At 31.5% G+C, this 18,094-nt stretch overlaps 2 protein-coding genes across 4 annotated transcripts in view; one reads left to right on the forward strand and one right to left on the reverse strand.

The window, feature by feature from the left end:
• Positions 1 to 1,424: 1,424 nt before the first annotated feature.
• Positions 1,425 to 7,989, reverse strand: LOC127715489 (ras-related protein Rab-9B-like). Its single transcript, XM_052221550.1, has 3 exons — positions 7,872 to 7,989; positions 3,857 to 3,907; positions 1,425 to 2,644 (listed from the first exon to the last, which is right to left on the reverse strand). Exon 3 carries the CDS (start codon positions 2,627 to 2,629, stop codon positions 2,015 to 2,017), a length of 615 nt encoding a protein of 204 aa, XP_052077510.1. The 5' UTR covers positions 2,630 to 2,644; positions 3,857 to 3,907; positions 7,872 to 7,989; the 3' UTR covers positions 1,425 to 2,014.
• A 206-nt stretch (positions 7,990 to 8,195) lies between these two features.
• LOC127715485 (ankyrin-1-like) overlaps positions 8,196 to 18,094 on the forward strand; it is a 99,648-nt gene continuing 89,749 nt past the window's right edge. The window contains exons 1-2 of one of the 3 annotated variants that reach the window (XM_052221547.1): positions 8,196 to 8,335; positions 15,702 to 15,840. In XM_052221547.1, coding sequence (XP_052077507.1) covers positions 15,702 to 15,840 — 139 coding nt within the window. In that variant the 5' untranslated portion in view covers positions 8,196 to 8,335. Of the gene's footprint in view, positions 8,336 to 8,397; positions 8,429 to 15,701; positions 15,841 to 18,094 lie in introns of those variants that run through there. The other 2 variants (XM_052221545.1, XM_052221546.1) reach the window with 2 other exon arrangements.

Genomic DNA, 18,094 nt, shown 5'->3' on the forward strand with positions numbered 1-18,094 from the left:
CTTTGACTTTGAACATAAAAGTTTTACAGTGTATCTTGAACGTTTTCAATATGAATACTGCAAATCCTTGAATTCCAAATGAGACACAATAATATGTATTAGAAGCATACAATTAGGTTTAATTAGACATGAATAAAATCAACAATCATATGAACTTACAAGTTTATAAAATCATCTGCTTTAAAGTAAGCAATGACATAATGTACACAAGTATATAACATTTACACATTGAATTTCGTTGTTGTTTTGTTTACCTTAAATAGTAGATACTGTAATTTTACTTTTTTCTAGTGTTTCTATATTTCATTTTATGTAATTTAAATACAAATGGAAGCCTACAGATATTCATGTTTGGTATTTAAACTCATAATTAAACATTACATAAACAATTGAATTCATCTGACCTGATTAAGAACTTGTGAAAATTTGGGACTGTCATCAAAGTGGGCTATTGGTCTGTAAATTACATCTCTCTTCTAATTTTTTACAGAAAAGCCTGTACTAAGTCAGTAATAACTAATATTGCAATTACTCTTCAGATCTTAAGACTAATAGATCCCAGTGATTTCTGTCAGTTTTAATATGCTTTTTATTTTTAAATCACACATAGTAAAATTGATACCGGTATTTTCTTTTGAAAAAATGAAAAACAAATACACTTCAAAAAAGTAAAATCCCTTTACATTAGTAAGTTAAAAAAAGACTATTTTTATCAAACAATGAACACAGCAAAGATCTAACTCCCTTCTAAAGCCCAAACCGTAAGCACTGCAAAATAACCTAATATAGGGTTTTCATGTCAATGCTAGATATTTGTTGATTAAAAGTAAGTATATCAACTTGTGCATGTGCATTAAAGGTGCAATCTTTGGTATTCTTGTTGTTCCTATTTTTTAGACATCTAAACAAGGTTTACACAACAAAACATATAATCTGCCTCTGTTTGCAAAAAATTCCAAAGAAAATTGACATTTTGCTTTCATGGCGTCCTTTGATTTTTCAAGGATTGTTGCCTCGTTGGAAATCACACCACATCTCCTTATTTTCATATAGTTCTAGAATCTTAATGAAAACGGAAACTTACAGAAACTGCTCCTTTATAACAATTTCAATGGACAAAGTACAACATTTCTTACTCTTCATTGTTCATTAAACATGGTACCTTTTAGCATCCAAGACCAATCAAGCATCAAGTTTTGTTTTAAAAGTACATTTAATATTATCACTATTTAACCATGGTTTTACATTCCTACCACCTTCTATTTGGATATATAATCTCTCTATTTTTTATATCATAAATAGAGTAACTTGTAACACACATAAATTTTTAAAAACATTAAAGAAGGAAGACCTGTCAACAACAAAGATGGCTAGTGTACATGTTCTTCTCCAATCAGGGAAGGAATACATAAACAAATATTACATAAAAGACCAAAATTAATAATCTTTATTTATTGAATACATGTCCCAGTATTTGATCTCTGATTCCAATATCAATCATGTTTAATTGTTAGTATTAGTTAACTGTTATACTGTATGATTGTATATATGAACAAAATGAGATGTATCCCTGCAATGTGAAGCTTTAGCAATAGTTGTTCCTGTACATGATATATATATTCATGATGAATATCAGAACCCGACATTTCCAATATCTTATTATCTATATAATGTACAAATTTTAGGTGGGTGTAACAATAAATAAAATTATAAATACATAATCATGATAATAAATCTTACCATGAGATGCGTTAACACTTGGTTGATATAGGCATATAAAATGGAAAACCTATTGATTTAAAAACATGAGAAGGATTTGCATTAGCATGATTGTATCTAAATTTTAAATGAATTCTGGATTGCACATCAAATGATAGCATTCCTCGTCTGATTAAAATCCTCTACATTGCTTCCATTTGTCATCAGAAGAACAATTAAATAAAAAGCTTCCTAGTGATAGCAAATTAATGAAAAACATATGAATGATTTCAAATATTAAAGTCAGATAAAAAAATTAATTACAGCATCCTGACTGTTGAGCTTTTGATTTTTTACGCAAGTCTACAGAATTTCCATGCGATGGTTTCATTTCTACAAATTCTTCAAGTTGTCTTATCCTTCGTATTGCAGCTTTAAATGCTTCTTCTACATTTGTTGAATCTTTGGCACTTGTTTCAAAATATGGAGTTTGTCCATTGTTCGCACACCATTCCTTCCCATCACTTTCTGGAATGCAACGATTGTCCACATCAACTTTGTTTGCCAGAATAACAAAAGGAAAATTATTCCCATCTTCAATGTCAGCATAGTATAAAAACTCTTTCTTCCACATAGATAAATTTCTAAAACTTTGCATGTCATCTACAGCAAATGTCAACAAACAACAATCAGCTCCTCTATAAAATGGCGTTCGTAAACTTTTAAATCGTTCCTGGCCTGCCGTGTCCCAAATCTGCATTGTGTAATGCTCTCCATCCGCTTCTACATCTTTATTAAGGAATTCAACACCTATCGTGTGGAAAGATTGAGCATCAAACTTGTTGCTTACAAATCTATTCATTAAGGAACTTTTACCAACACCTCCATCTCCCAGGAGAACAACCTTTAACAGCTTGGATTTACCAGACATTTTATGCAAAATAACCTACAACATAAACAGAAAAACAAATTTAAATGATGAAATGTTTTACTAAAGGTGAAATTATATGCTGCTGTAATAGATTCTATTTACAAGTGACTCAATAAGGTGGGGAGAGGGCAGGGATATAAGCATACCTCTACCACAAAGGTTGGTCTTTTTAAACTTGAATTATTTTTTGTATGGCTGAGTTGCAAACATTTATGTATATACATATAAGTAACATTTAATCTAAATTACCTTTATGACAGTTGCATATATTTTGTACACATGCATTGCATTATTACTGTTTAAGTAGATGATACATGTACATGTATGCCTCCCTTTGTGGGATTTTCTCGCTGCGTTGAAGACTCACTGGTAGCCTTGAGTAGTTTTCTGCTCTTTGGTCAGGTTGTGTCTCCTTGACACATTCCCCATTTCCATTCTCAATTCAATAACATATACAATAAATACACTTTCATATTGCACTAAACAGATGCTGATCCAGGATTTTGAAAAAGGGGGGGGGGGGGGGTGCCCATGGGCCTCCAAACTAGACAAAATTTGTAGTGAAAACAGTAAAATGTCTGGATTAACCAAAAATAAAGCACCCCTCATCTTATTTTATGGGTATATATATATAGGTGAACCACAAATTTAAATGTTCAACGATGTGCAAATTTTCTATAGGCTTGTATGCAGACTTTGGCAAAACAACTTAATCAAATATCCATGCAAGCGATGTTTTTCCCTTAATCCACAGTAGCGAAAGGAAAGAGGTACATACATAGCAACTCTTTGAATGACTTCTTTGAATATGATAATGCATAGGTTTTTTCTATTTATAATTATATGTGCACCAGTCCATTGGAATTAAATGTTGAAAATTCACTTATAAGAAAAGTTTTATTTGTGACAAAAAAAATCATGAATCCATGACAAACCTGGCATATTTATGTAACTAAACTTGAAAAAATAACTCACTCATTTTAATGTCAGTAAAGGTTGTTCCATAAATATATAACATACATGGGACAACAGGAAAGCACTTTTAACTCTCAAATATGGTTTGGTGTCAAAATTTTTTTGTGTACAGGGAAAATGAAAGGGGAATTCTACAATTCACTCTATAGGTAATTAAGATAATAAGATAATAATCTAGGTCATTCACATGCCCATGATTCCATACATGTAGGTGTCCTAGGGTAACAAATGTTCATGATTAAACGAACTCACCTCTAAATTACTAACTATATTTAATGCTGAATATTGGTTTCCCTATATAACCTGAAAAATATGAAAACATATATGAACTTAACATACATGTACATGTATCTGCTACAATTTATCTATCATTGTGTCTATAGATCTAAACTATGAACAACTATATTGTAGGCTATTTCCCCTTATTTATGGTTATTATGGCTTATTATCAATTAAATATTATGCTGATATCTGTTTTGTTTGCACCAGCGAGAGAGTTTCAAATACACATATAAAAATTCCAAGAATTAATTTCTGACAGGTAAATGAAACATTTAAAAAATATATCTCATACTTTTTCCCTACAGATCTTCAGAGTGAATTTTTTTTGGGGGTCTGGTATGCAAGGTATACAAGCTTATTCGGTGATTTTCAGAAATATGCAACTAAATAGTGCAAAAATTGCTAAAAACTCCGGCCTTTTCAGGCATGACTAAAATGTTTTCAAAAGAGTAGATTAATTTTATAGAACACTGAAATTTATGACAAAAGGTGTACAGTGTATGGCTAAACACACATTGTACAAATGGCCAATATAAGGTGTACAAGAAATCATAATAATAATCTAATATTTTGTGAACTATAAATTTGATATGACTTTTTAAATCTAACAATCATACTTTTAGAATATACTTTTATATCTAAATAATTTTCATGACCATGCATACATTTTTTTTTGATAATTTTATTTATCGCTATTTTGTGCATTTTTACTTTGATCTTTTTTGGTGATAATTTTTCATATCATGCTACTCGCTTGAGATGAAAAATTATCGTCAGAAACTAAGAGCGCATGTGACGTTGTCAATGTAAACATGAACGACCTCATAGGCAAAATAGCGATAAACAGATTATCAATGGCCTTTCAAACTCGAGGATGTTTCTCAGCCACATCTCATCTCAGGGCTGTCACCCTTCGATGAGATTGTAGCTGAGAAACACCCTCTCGTTTGAAAAACCATCAATAATCTATAAGTATGTAATATATACAGGTCTATGTATGTATGAACATTGTCAAACTCAATTTACATGTACCACTAAAAAAGTAAATATGCAGTTACAACAGCATTGTTACATAAATGTATTTGCATTAATGGCACATGGTATACATATACACGTAAGATACAAAACCCATTTCCATTTTAAAGTAAACAATATCTCAAAATAGCCTGAACTATAGAAATAAATTTTAAAATGGTAGTTAGAGGACAATATCATGGCTTGTACAGTTAAGTTGAATACATGCAGTGTTCTCCCCAGTATTTTCAAATGGTATTATAGGATTTCAAAAAGTACTGTTTCTCTAAAATTGACTCATGCACTAGCCTGAGAACCCTGAATCTATTATAAAATCTATTCAGATAGCATCATGGTGCTTTAATGCTGTTGAGATTACACTGTACACATATTTCTAAAAGTTTGCAGTAACTATACCTGATGCTTGTGAAAATTTGTATAACAGAATCCTTGTTAAAAATTCAATCAGTAATTTAGATGAAACAAAAAATATCCCTTTATATGGAATGCTTTATAAATACAGGAGAAATAGTACTCATATGAACTAATCATTACATAATTTATGAGTGATGTAACATTTCTTTCATTTACTTATAACCCTGGAGAATAAATAATCATGTTTTAGTCATTACTTGCAAGTCTAAGAACTTCCACTTATGGGAACAATAAATATTAACACCTATATTTAGGTCAATCAATATATACATGCAATAGAAAATTAAATTACCAATGAACTATAAAAGTACAAATGTATAGATCATGTACATAAACCAAAATATAAAGTTTCCTAATATTTTTTTAGTGCTGAATAGCTTAGCCTTCATTCAAATGAAATTCAAAACTGTAAATTCAGAAATTATTGTGATGTTTTAATTAATGCTTAAATGCTACAGTACCAGATTTGCAATAATAAAAACTATCATGATTTCAGTAGTGATTTTCTAAATGACAAAATTTTTGCGATCTCGTTCTTTTACCAGTAATAAGTGATTCGCAATGATAAATGCATGCATTAATTTCTGAATTTACAGTACACTAAACACAGCTGAATTAGAATTTCACATATACATACTGTATATATGTACTGCAAATTCAGAAATTATTGCAAAGATTTTATTAATGAGCATAATGCACTTGGTCGAGAATCGCAATAATAAGAACTCACATTCCAATATCTGATACATCTACAGGATCTATATGCAGTTTATCTTGAAATCACAATATTTTATCTCACATTTTAGTCCATTCTTTAAAAGTCGCAATAATAAATGCATGCAAGTTACTGAATTTACAGTAACATAAATCAATATATTTCTGAAGACTGTTCACAAGGTCTTTACAATAAATCTGTTGGATGTATATATACTAAGTTTATATATATATATATTATAAATATGTTTTATTTATAAGTAGTAATTGACATTGAAATAGCTTTCAGTAATTGTGTGTACTCTTAAGTAAATATGTACTTTTTGTCTTTGTTTTTAGTTTTTCTGTGCCTTTCCTGGCTATCTGAGTTGTTCCAACAGATTTATACGCTTTGTTCTTGTGTTGCGCTGTTACACTACTGTCCCAAGTAAGGAGAGGGTTGAGCCCTAACGAACATGTTTCACCCCACCACATTCTGTATGTGCCTGTCCCAAGTCAGAAGCCTGTAATTCTATGGTTGTTGTTGGTCATGTTGCCAACTTGGTTGCTGCCTGTCATTTTTGTTTTGATTTATTGTCTGTTGTTATATTAGGTCCATGAATTTTCTGGCTTGAATTGTTTTACATTTTATAATGTTGGGGCCCTTGAAAGCTTACTATAAGGTACCAATATGTCAGTTTTCTTGGATCCAAATCAGCCCCCTATGTGTGGTCAGAGCTCGAGGTAAAATGGGATGCAAAACACTAAATAACGCTTGTAATACATACATCATCATCATTATATATTGCTCTAAAAGGAATTCTGGTGTCTTTTGGTGGTTAAATACCATTCATTTATTTTAAACTAATGAGCATTAAATAATGTTATACTTTGCATACTTGTAGTTTTATATTTTACAGGGTGAACGAGATAACTTTCGGTGAAAGAAAAAAAGAGTCAAACACCTAATAAATATATGATTACATGGGAAAGTTCAAACTTTTTTAAGCCCAACTTAATTGCAAAGTTTAGTCTGCATACGGCCAGACACATGGTGCCACTGATAGCATGGGGCAAAGCATGTGTCGAACAACAGGCACTAAAGTCTGGTCTCTTAAAAAATATATCTATAGGTATATACAAAAGTTACATGTCTATAGGTATTTTTTTTTCAGACAAGTGACCATGGGTCAGACGATCAGGCTGTTGCCTGTCGGACTTATAATAGGACTGTCAGACTGTTGGACTATAGAACTGTCGGATTATTAGAGACTGTCAGATCTTACCCCGTAAGGATAAGCCTTTGATCAGTCTTGTGCATGATTTCATAAATATGATAAAGGAGGTCGCTTATGGAATCACCACATTCATTCACTAACTCTACTGTACAGTAGTCAGTACAATTGTACATTTGCATTTCATGTGTGATCTAGAGGTCTGACCTGAGAAAGCGATTGTTGTGAACCGACCCCGATTCTTTCTTGCAAACTGATCATGCTGATAGCTTGAACAGTTGTAACATGTAGCAAGCCCATTATAAATTTGGCACAGTGTGTGTGTCTATTGCAAAGTACGGTACATTTATATATCTCATAAACATGTAAGAATTGTTACCTTGCTGAATATACATGTTATATTTCCAACTGGACATAAGATGTATACGAAATCAAGGATTTGTATAGTGATATACAAATCCTTGTCTTAATATACATATGTTACCCTATTTCTGACACTGTCTCCCCCTTTTTCTATAAAAAGACAGTTTTGTCATTGTCATGGAATGTACTGCTCATGCATGAGAGCATATTTTACTTTGCATTTTACTCATGTTCAACGCCTTTACCTAATGTAGATAATTCAATTGCTGGCTTCTCCAACTACTGCTCTACATCTTCTCTTTCTTTGACATGGCTGTCAAAATATGACGTCAGCTGGAATTCATCATGTGATCATCATGCGGATATTACTTCCGGTTGTTGCGAAGGACGCGTAAACAAAGCCACGTGGTAGACCTTTCTTATCGTTTTTTATTACAGATTTAGCAATTGAAGCACCAACTTGAAAAGGCAATATGAAAACATCTCGATCAAACCTTTATGACTAAACTAATTAGGCTTTAATTATATTTTTTAAAACCGTAACCATAACAGTGTCGATCCGTATCCCAACGGATTTTAGTCATTGCAATCTTGGTTACCAAGACGCTATATTTCCATTTTGAACTGCCTTCAAAATCCTTTTAAAGTTTTGTAATCTGGTAATTCGCAATCAAACAAAACAAGGAATACCAAGTAGAAAATACCCAAAGTAATTACATCGCTGTAAGATAGGCTGTTGACAGTTAGATCAGAAACTTAGAAAGGAAACATATTCATATGTCTTTAAAGACTAAAGTTGCAGGTTCTTGAAACATATACATTTTTGATGTTTCAAACAAAGCTTAAGCTATTTTTGGGCAAGTCAAGCAATGGCAAAGAAATCATTTTTATTTAATTTGATCCATTCACTTTTTGGGAGTTGAGGTGTCATTACCTCAACGCTATTTGTCGCCCATTCCTAGATAATATGAGGCAGTGGTAGGTTCTACCTGATTAGTCCAAATAATTATTAAAAGATTATGAGCAAATCAGCCTTAATACGGATAAATCAGCATGTGCCATACTGATGACATCCCCCTGTTGAAATAAATCCTGGATAAATATTGCTTTTCGGGCTTTCGACTGTCTCCAATATGGGAAAAAGAGGTATTTGACCGGACTGAAAAACAATAAAGGATTTTTACTTCTGATTGCAATTTTTTCGGTACCTCGAATGACCTAATAACACCGTTATTATCAGAATAACACTTGAAATGACCGAATAACACTTGAAATTTTAATATTAGCACATTTTGGTGACTTTTAAACATTGATTAATAAATAATAGTATATTATTAATGTATTTTATAACTTAAAAATGATTTACAGAAAACAGGTAAGTTCATAAAGATTATTTTAAATGAAGTGTGTACATCCAACATGGCGACCAAGGAAATCACAATGGTCGCCATGCTGGATGTACACACTAAATTTAAAACGATCTTTATAAACTAACCTGATTTCTGTTAATCATTTTTAAGTTATAAAATACACTTATAATATAATATTATTTAATAATCACTGTTTAAAAGTCAACAATATGTACTAATATTAAAATTTCAAGTGTTATTTGGATAATAACGGTGTTATTCGGTCATTCGTGTTACCCCAATTTTTTTACACTTCACCAAATTTTGGATGTATTTAAAAGAGATGAATCATTTTTATACGACCGCAAAAATTGAAAATTTTTTGGTCGTATTGGTATGACGTTGGCGTCGTCGTCGTCGACGTCGTCTGGCGTCGTCCGAAGACACATTGGTTTTCGCACTCTAACTTTAGTTTAAGTGAATGGATCTCCATGAAATTTTACCATAAGGTTCGATACCACGAAAGGAAGATTGGGATTGATTTTGGGGGTTATGGTACCAACAGTTAAGGAATTAGGGGCCAAAAAGGGGCCAAAAATAAGCATTTTTGTAACTTCCAGACAATAACTTGTGTGTAAGTGTATGGATCTCTCTGACATTGTACCACAAGGTTCCATATCACAAAGGGAAGGCTGTAATTGATTTTGGGGGTAATTGCCTCAAAATTTTAGGAATTAGGGGCCAAAAAAGGGGCAAAAAACAAGCATTTTTCTAGTTTCATGACAATAACTTGTGTGTAAGTGTTTGGATATTTCTGAAATTGTACTACAAGGTTCCATATCACAAAGGGAAAGCTGGAATTGAGTTTGGGGGTAATTGCCTGAAACGTTTAGGAATTGGGGGCCAAAAAGGGGCAAAAAATAAGCATTTTTCTAGTTTCCAGACAATAACTTGTGTTCAAGTGTATGGATCTCTCTGAAATTGTACTGCAAGGTACCATACCACAAAGGGAAGGCTGGGATTGAGTTTGGGGGTGATGAATCTTAAGGGGGTTCAAAAAATTTGGGGGGGGGGGATTTTTTTTTTTCTTTTTTTTTTCTTTTAAAATTTTCCATTTTAAGTTGGTTATTTCTGATTAATATTTAAAAGCAAATAATAATCACTACAAAAGTCAAAAACTCTGAAAAGACCAGTTTTTGTCTGAATTTGCATGATTTTTACTCGACATTCTTAATTTGTCTGAATAATTTTTAAAAATTCTTGACATAGTATGAATTTGTCTAATAAGGTTCTTGATTTTCTTGACAAGTGTCTTGACATTATGAACATTGTCTTAAAATTTCTCTACACTTCCTGTATCATCTGATAAGAGTCTGGATTAGTCTCGACCAATTCTCGACTGTCTTAAATTTGTCTCGATCTGTCTTGACATATTCTTGACATTCTTAATAATGTCTGAATATGTCTCGACATATTCTTGACATTCTAAATAATGTCTGAATATGTCTCGACACATTCTTGACAGTCTTAAATATGTCTTGACACTATCTCAACAGTATAAATTTCGCCTGAAATGTGATCCGACTTATTCTGCACTGTTTATGACATTCTATTGCTGTTATATACTCCTTTTTATTATGGCTAAACTAAACTTTGAAGAATCAAGGATTAATTTGGTATAGTAAGATACCCTTTTGGTGCAACTAAGTTGGAATACCCTGAATAATCCCCCATGTAGTTTAATTTTGATTTATTTTTATTAAACATTTAAGTAATTGTTTTCACTTGGAATATAAGTCAAAGGTATTGACAAACAGCATTTAGATTTTTGCCGTTCGCAAAACTTCCAGTCAAATTTGCTTTACTAAAATAGGTGTCTTGTATCTCTTTTGGACCCCACAATTCATCTTTTGGGTTTGTGTGGCTAAAAAAAGAGGGGGGGGGGGGGGGGGGGCTTTCGTTTAGGTCAAAGAATTTGTTCCCATCTTGATTCAAAAACCTTATTCATTTTTTAGAACAACCCAAAAACATTTTTTATTCAAATTTGAGAGTTGAATTTTATAATTTTTTATCAAAAATAAATATTTGTGATAACTCCTTCCTAAAAAGAAAAAAATGTTTAGATCTATATTATGCATGTCTGTTTGAGAACCATTTCATAAGACCGATGATATCTATAGAAATCATTGATGGGACCCATTATAAATACATTTTTTTTTTATTATTCCTGGAGTAGATAATAATTTTCTTTTAATCTTTGGGAATTACTCAATTTGTTTTTATGTTAAAATAATTAACTTCATAATTTTGATGAAGAAAATCCATTTCAATTCAATTTTTTTTCATCAAAATGATGATTTTCATTTTCATCTATCAACAAACTTTTTTAAATTGTAGTGGCATGGTCTGTCAACTGATAAGTTGTATGGCTGATTACAGGTAAAGCAATAACTTCTATTTGACAGTTGCGTGTACTCTGGGGTGTGGAATACCTTAATTTTATGGGGAACATCCTGTCCATGTGTAATACTTAATATATTCCAACAGATGACATTACACAAATTTTTCTTCTGTTAAATGAATGATTTGTATATCATCATAATTTGCTATTTATATAAACCACATTTTGGTATAATAATTATTTAGCATATCAACATTGAATATTATGAATGTAGAATGAAATATGTCTACAGTATGATTGGTTTGAATCATTTAATTTATAAGATTTAGGAATCAAAATTTGTAATTGTTTAAAAACCCACATTGAAATTGTTTTATATCAACACACCCACATTTGAATTATTTTATACTTTAGATTTCATAGCCATATTTGCATTTATAAAAATATTTATATACCCAAATTTTCAATTATTTTACATGCCCAACTTTTATTTTTGTTGTAAAGAAGTGTAACTTGAAACAACAGTATATCATATAAAGAGAAATAAAGATTAAAGTTATATCATGAATATTGGTCATGATTTGTAAAACTCAGAACTGTCAAGTAAATTTAAGACACGATTCAAAATGTTCAGAATATGTCAAGCCATACTGAGAAAAAATAAGAATGTCGAGAATATGTCGAGAAATTTCAAGACAGTATTCAAATGTCAAGAATTTGTCAAGAAATTTTAAGACCATATTCAGAATGTCGAGAATATGTCGAGTAAATTTCATACAAATCTAATATAAATGAGAATTTGTCAAGAAAAATTAAGACACAAGTCATACTTTTGGAGAATGTCGAGTAAAAGTTCATGCAAATTAAGACAAAAACTGGTCTTTTCAGACTTTTAGACTTTTGTAGTGAATGATATGGTAGGAGATACACACCAAACAGGATGTGTAAATTATTATATAATAAGTATTGTGCAATAGCAAGAAATTTTCAATTGCACAGTATTGCACAATTGCAAGAAATCTTCAATTGCACAGTATTGCGCAATAGCAAGAAATCTTCAGTTGAACAGTATTGCGCAATAGCAAGAAATATCCAATAGCACAATATTGCGCAATAGCAAGAAATTGTCAATTGTACAGTATTGCACAATAGCAAGAAATATTCAATTGCACAGTATTGTGCAAAAGAAGATACTTCGTATAAATTGCTTATTTCTTGATCAATTTCAATGGGGTTTTATTCTTGAATTCTTGGAGTTCTTTAATATGCTGAATCTAACCGTGTATTAAGTTTTTGGATTTTGGGCCCCGTTTTTAAATTGGTCCACATTGAGGTCCAAAGGGTCCAAAATTTAACTTTGTTTGATTTCATCAAAAATTGAATTATTGGGGTTCTTTGATATGCCGAATCTAACCGTGTATTTAGATTCTTAATTTTTGGTTCCGTTTTCAAATTGGTCTACATTAAGGTAAAAAGGGTCCAAAATTAAACTTAGTTTGATTTTAACAAAATTTGAATTTTTAGGGTTCTTTGATATGCTGAATCTAAACATGTATTTAGATTTTTGATTATGGGCCCAGTTTTCAAGTTGGTCCAAATTGGGGTCCAAAATTAAACTTTGTTTGATTTCATCAAAAATTGAATATATGGGGTTCTTTGATATGCTGAATCTAAACATGTATTTAGATTTTAGATTTTTGGCCCAGTTTTCAAGTTGGTCCAAATTGGGGTCCAAAATAAAAGTTTGTTTGATTTCAACAAAAATTGAATATATGGGGTTCTTTGATATGCTGAATCTAACCATGTATTTAGATTTTTGATTTTTGGGCCCCGTTATCAACTTTGTCCACATTGAGGTCAAAAGGGTCCAAAATTAAACTTTGTTTGATTTCATCAATAATTGAATTCTTGGGGTTCTTTGATATGCTGAATCTAACCATGTATTTAGATTTTTTATTTGTGGACCCGCTATCAAATTGGTTCATATTGAGGTCAAAAGGGTCCAAAATTAAACTTTGTTTGATTTCATCAAAAATTGAATTATTGGGGTTCTTTGATATGCCAAATCTAACCGTGTATTTAGATTTTTAATTTTGGGTCCCGTTTTTAAATTGGTCTACATTAAGGTCCAAAGGGTCCAAAATTAAACTTAGTTTGATTTTAACAAAAATTGAATTCTTGGGGTTCTTTGATATGCTGAATCTAAACATGTGTTTAGAATTTTGATTATGGGCCCAGTTTTCAAGTTGGTCCAAGTTGGGGTCCAAAATTAAACTTTGTTTGATTTCAACAAAAATTGAATATATGGGGTTCTTTGATATGCTGAATCTAAACATGTATTTAGATTTTAGATTTTTGGCCCAGTTTTCAAGTTGGTCCAAATTGGGGTCCAAAATTAAACTTTGTTTGATTTCAACAAAAATTGAATATATGGGGTTTTTTGATATGCTGAATCTAACCATGTATTTAGATTTTTTATTTGTGGGCCCGCTATCAAATTGGTTCATATTGAAGTCAAAAGGGTCCAAAATTAAACTTTGTTTGATTTCATCAAAAATTGAATTATTGGGGTTCTTTGATATGCCAAATCTAACCGTGTATTTAGATTTTTAATTTTGGGTCCCGTTTTTTAAATTGGTCTACATTAAGGTCCAAAGGGTCCAAAATTAAACTTAGTTTGATTTTAACAAAAATTGAATTTTTGGGGTTCTTTGATATGCTGAATCTAAACATGTGTTTAGATTTTTGATTATGGGACCAGTTTTCAAGTTGGTCCAAGTTGGGGTCCAAAATTAAACTTTGTTTGATTTCAACAAAAATTGAATATATGGGGTTCTTTGATATGCTGAATCTAAACATGTATTTAGATTTTAGATTTTTGGCCCAGTTTTCAAGTTGGTCCAAATTGGGGTCCAAAATAAAACTTTGTTTGATTTCAACAAAAATTGAATATATGGGGTTCTTTGATATGCTGAATCTTACCATGTATTTAGATTTTTTATTTTGTAGGCCTGCTATCAAATTGGTTCATATTGTGGTCAAAAGGGTCCAAAATTAAACTTTGTTTGAATTCATCAAAAATTGAATTATTGGGGTACTTTGATATGCTGAATCTAAACATGTGTTTAGATTTTTGATTATGGGACCAGTTTTCAAGTTTGTCCAAGTTGGGGTCCAAAATTAAACTTTGTTTGATTTCAACAAAAATTGAATATATGGGGTTCTTTGATATGCTGAATCTAACCATGTATTTTGATTTTGGACATTGGACCATAATAGGTAAATTAAAAAAATTGAAGTTCTTAGACCACATTCTTTCTGTGTCAGAAACCTATGCTGTGTCAAATATTTAATCACAATCCAAATTCAGAGCTGTATCAAGCTTGAATGTTGTGTCCATACTTGCCCCAACCGTCAGGGTTCGACCTCTGCGGTCGTATCAAGCTGCGCCCAGCGAAGCATTTTATTCAATTTTAAATGACAAAAAAAAATAAAATTATGATCTGTTATTTGTTACAATTTAAAATGGAAACATTCCACAACCTTTCTGAGTAGATGTTTTCAAGTACCTTCATTTATTCATTTCCGTCGTCTAAAAACACAGGAACGCAGCATATACATAAGAATGGTATAATGTCTGATTTATTCTTCCCAGGTACTTCATGTTAATGCTAGATAAGATGAATTACATTAGTAAAGATGAATTAGTTCCTGAACTGGAAATCAGAAATCTCATCAATATTGACAAATTCTTGACTTCAAATGTGATTCCTGTATGTACAATGTATTTAACGACAAGTATCTTATTCAAATCTAAGAATTAGAATCATTTAGTAAAAGTGTTATGAACTGGATGTTTCTGTATTGGCCCTGTTATAGATTCTCGATCAGCTGTATTGGCCCTGACCCTCGACTACTCAAGTCTCGGGGCCAATACAACTAACATTGAATCTATAACAGGGCCTACATAGAAACAACTAGTAAATAACACTGTACTATGATGTAAGTTTTTTTAATATTTTTTTGCTGGAAGGCATCAAAGCATAAAAATGCCTTTCTAATGTCGTAATTATTTGCCAAATAATTATGATGTTAGAAAGGCATTTTTATGCTTTGATGCCTTCCAGCAAAATAATATGAAAAAAACTTACATCATAATCAGATATACAAATATGCTGGAAATCATATGCTCCTTTATGATATTTTATGAAAAATCTCCAAAAAATTAAACCCTGCAAAAGCTATGTATGTATATATTCTAAGCAAAAGACATTTTAAAACAGGCTTTGTATTATAATAACTGGTACAATGTTTATATTTTTCAGATGGCAAGTGGAGAACAACATTTACATCTATCTGTTAGAGAAAATGACAAAGAAAAACTGGGAGAGCTGTTGGGTGCTGGAGTTGATATAAATTGTTTATTTTATGGATGGACACCCTTACAAGTAGCAATTCAGGAAGGTATCTCAAACTGACAGTAAATTACATAAAAGTATAAATCTATAAATACAAACTTTTTGGCAGAAATTTTAAGCTTGTATGAGACCTGCAGTAAAACTGAATTTTAATTGATGATGATGATGGATGGCTGTTAAACATCCAGTGGCAAATTAAATGCATATTCAAGACAAGAACATGTTAATATGATAAGAGCCGACCAGTCTTTGCTGTTACTCCTTAATGCTGTGTGCTTAGCTGAGAAGCAGCCAATACAAATTTTCAAGTCTTTGGTTTGACCCTGTCGCGCATCAAACTCACAGCCTTCCACACTATAGGTTAGCATGCTACCATGAGAGCAGGGAATCTGTTTAGTTTTAATTGATACGAAAACATTCATTATAAAAGAACTCAATTTACATTAGTGATAAATTCTGACAAAGACATTATTGGAGAAATGTAGGAATCAAAAGGGAAATTTTCTGCAATCAAAACATGGTGGTAGAAATGTGGTTAAAAACCCATAAAGATAGACACAATAAAGACCAAAAGAAAAAGACAACACCTTACAATAGTCCACAAAACACTTTACAAAAAAAACTAAAAATTGAGCAACAGGAACCTCAACCAACATTACATTACCTAGTTTTTCACATGATGAATACTTTTGCTTTCCCTCTCCTGAACAAAAATTATTTATCAATCAAATTTTAATGTATATGTTTTTTTTTTTTAAAGTAGTTACAAAATAAATAAAGTTTATATTTATTTAGATGATTGAAAAACAGAACCGAACAAATTAATAACTGCAATACATATCGAAAGAAAAAAATGTATATACATGTAAAATTGAGAATGGAAATGGGGAATGTGTCAAAGAGACAACAACCCGACCATAGAACAGACAACAGCAGAAGGTCACCAACAGGTCTTCAATGCAGCGAGAAATTCCCGCACCCGGAGGCGTCCTTCAGCTGGCCCCTAAACAAATATATATACTAGTTCAGTGATAATGAACGCCATACTAAACTCCAAATTGTACACAAGAAACTAAAATTAAAAATAATACAAGACTGACAAAGGCTAGAGGCTCCTGACTTGGGACAGGCGCAAAAATGCGGCGGGGTTAAACATGTTTATGAGATCTCAACCCTCCCCCTATACCTCTAGCCAATGTAGAAAAGTAAACGCATAACAATACGCACATTAAAATTCAGTTCAAGAGAAGTCCGAGTCTGATGTCAGAAGATGTAACCAAAGAAAATAAACAAAATGACAATAATATATAAATAACAACAGACTACTAGCAGTTAACTGACATGCCAGCTCCAGACTTCAATTAAACTGATTGAAAGATTATGTCTTCATCATATAAATATCAGGCACAATCCTTCCCGTTAGGGGTTTAGTATCATACCATCATAACATATATGAGAAGAACATAACCCGTGTCATGCCAACAACTGGTTTTTAAATAAATGTGTTTAGTGCCGATGCAAAGACCCTATAAGTGAATCAATATTAACGCCAAAATATGCAATCTTTAATGACCTGACAACAGTATTGTAACTATATCCCTTCTTAATAAGTCTATTTAAAGGTTTTGTTAGCTTCAGAGGCGAATACTGACATTTTTGTGCTTTATAAAGAATATTTCCATAAAAAATTGGATGTGAAATACCTGAACGTATAAGAAGTGTGCATGTTGAGCTATATTTACGAATGATGTCCTTATACCGATAATTAAAATTTAGTAAATGTTTTGACTAGTTTGTGATATCGAAAACCCTGGTGTAATAATTTTTCAGTAATACATAAATTTCTCTCGTTAAAATCTAAAACATTGTTACATACACGAGCGAATATAGATACATATAGATCTATCAAAATGTACAGTACAAATGTGCAATGCTGGCTGGGTGCTGGTAATTTTGTTTATCTCACAAGACCATTCATTTAATCATAAATATGTCAACCATGTCAACAAAATGAACAAACTAATTGGGTTTAAGAAATTTCCAGACTTGACTATAAAACTTGCAAATCTGATCTATAGTATCAAAACGACAGTAAAGAAAACAGATCAGTCATCAAATTTGACAGTCAAATAAAAGCCAATTTTTAATTAAAATCTCTGTGAATAATTTATTCAATAGTTTCCAATGGATGTCATACATAATAAAAATATATTCAAATTTTTACTTATGTAATAAAGGCATCTGTTTTAGTTTTTTCTATTAGGATTATTGGATAAAAGGCTCATAGTAAATGTTATAAA

This window comes from Mytilus californianus, unplaced genomic scaffold (genome assembly GCF_021869535.1).
Source record: "Mytilus californianus isolate M0D057914Y unplaced genomic scaffold, xbMytCali1.0.p SCAF_9, whole genome shotgun sequence".
In the NCBI taxonomy this organism is placed as follows: domain Eukaryota; kingdom Metazoa; phylum Mollusca; class Bivalvia; order Mytilida; family Mytilidae; genus Mytilus; species Mytilus californianus.

Bases quoted from the DNA above. Each gene is read 5' to 3' on its own strand.
- LOC127715489 (XM_052221550.1), bottom strand. From the start codon at position 2,629: ATGTCTGGTAAATCCAAGCTGTTAAAGGTTGTTCTCCTGGGAGATGGA.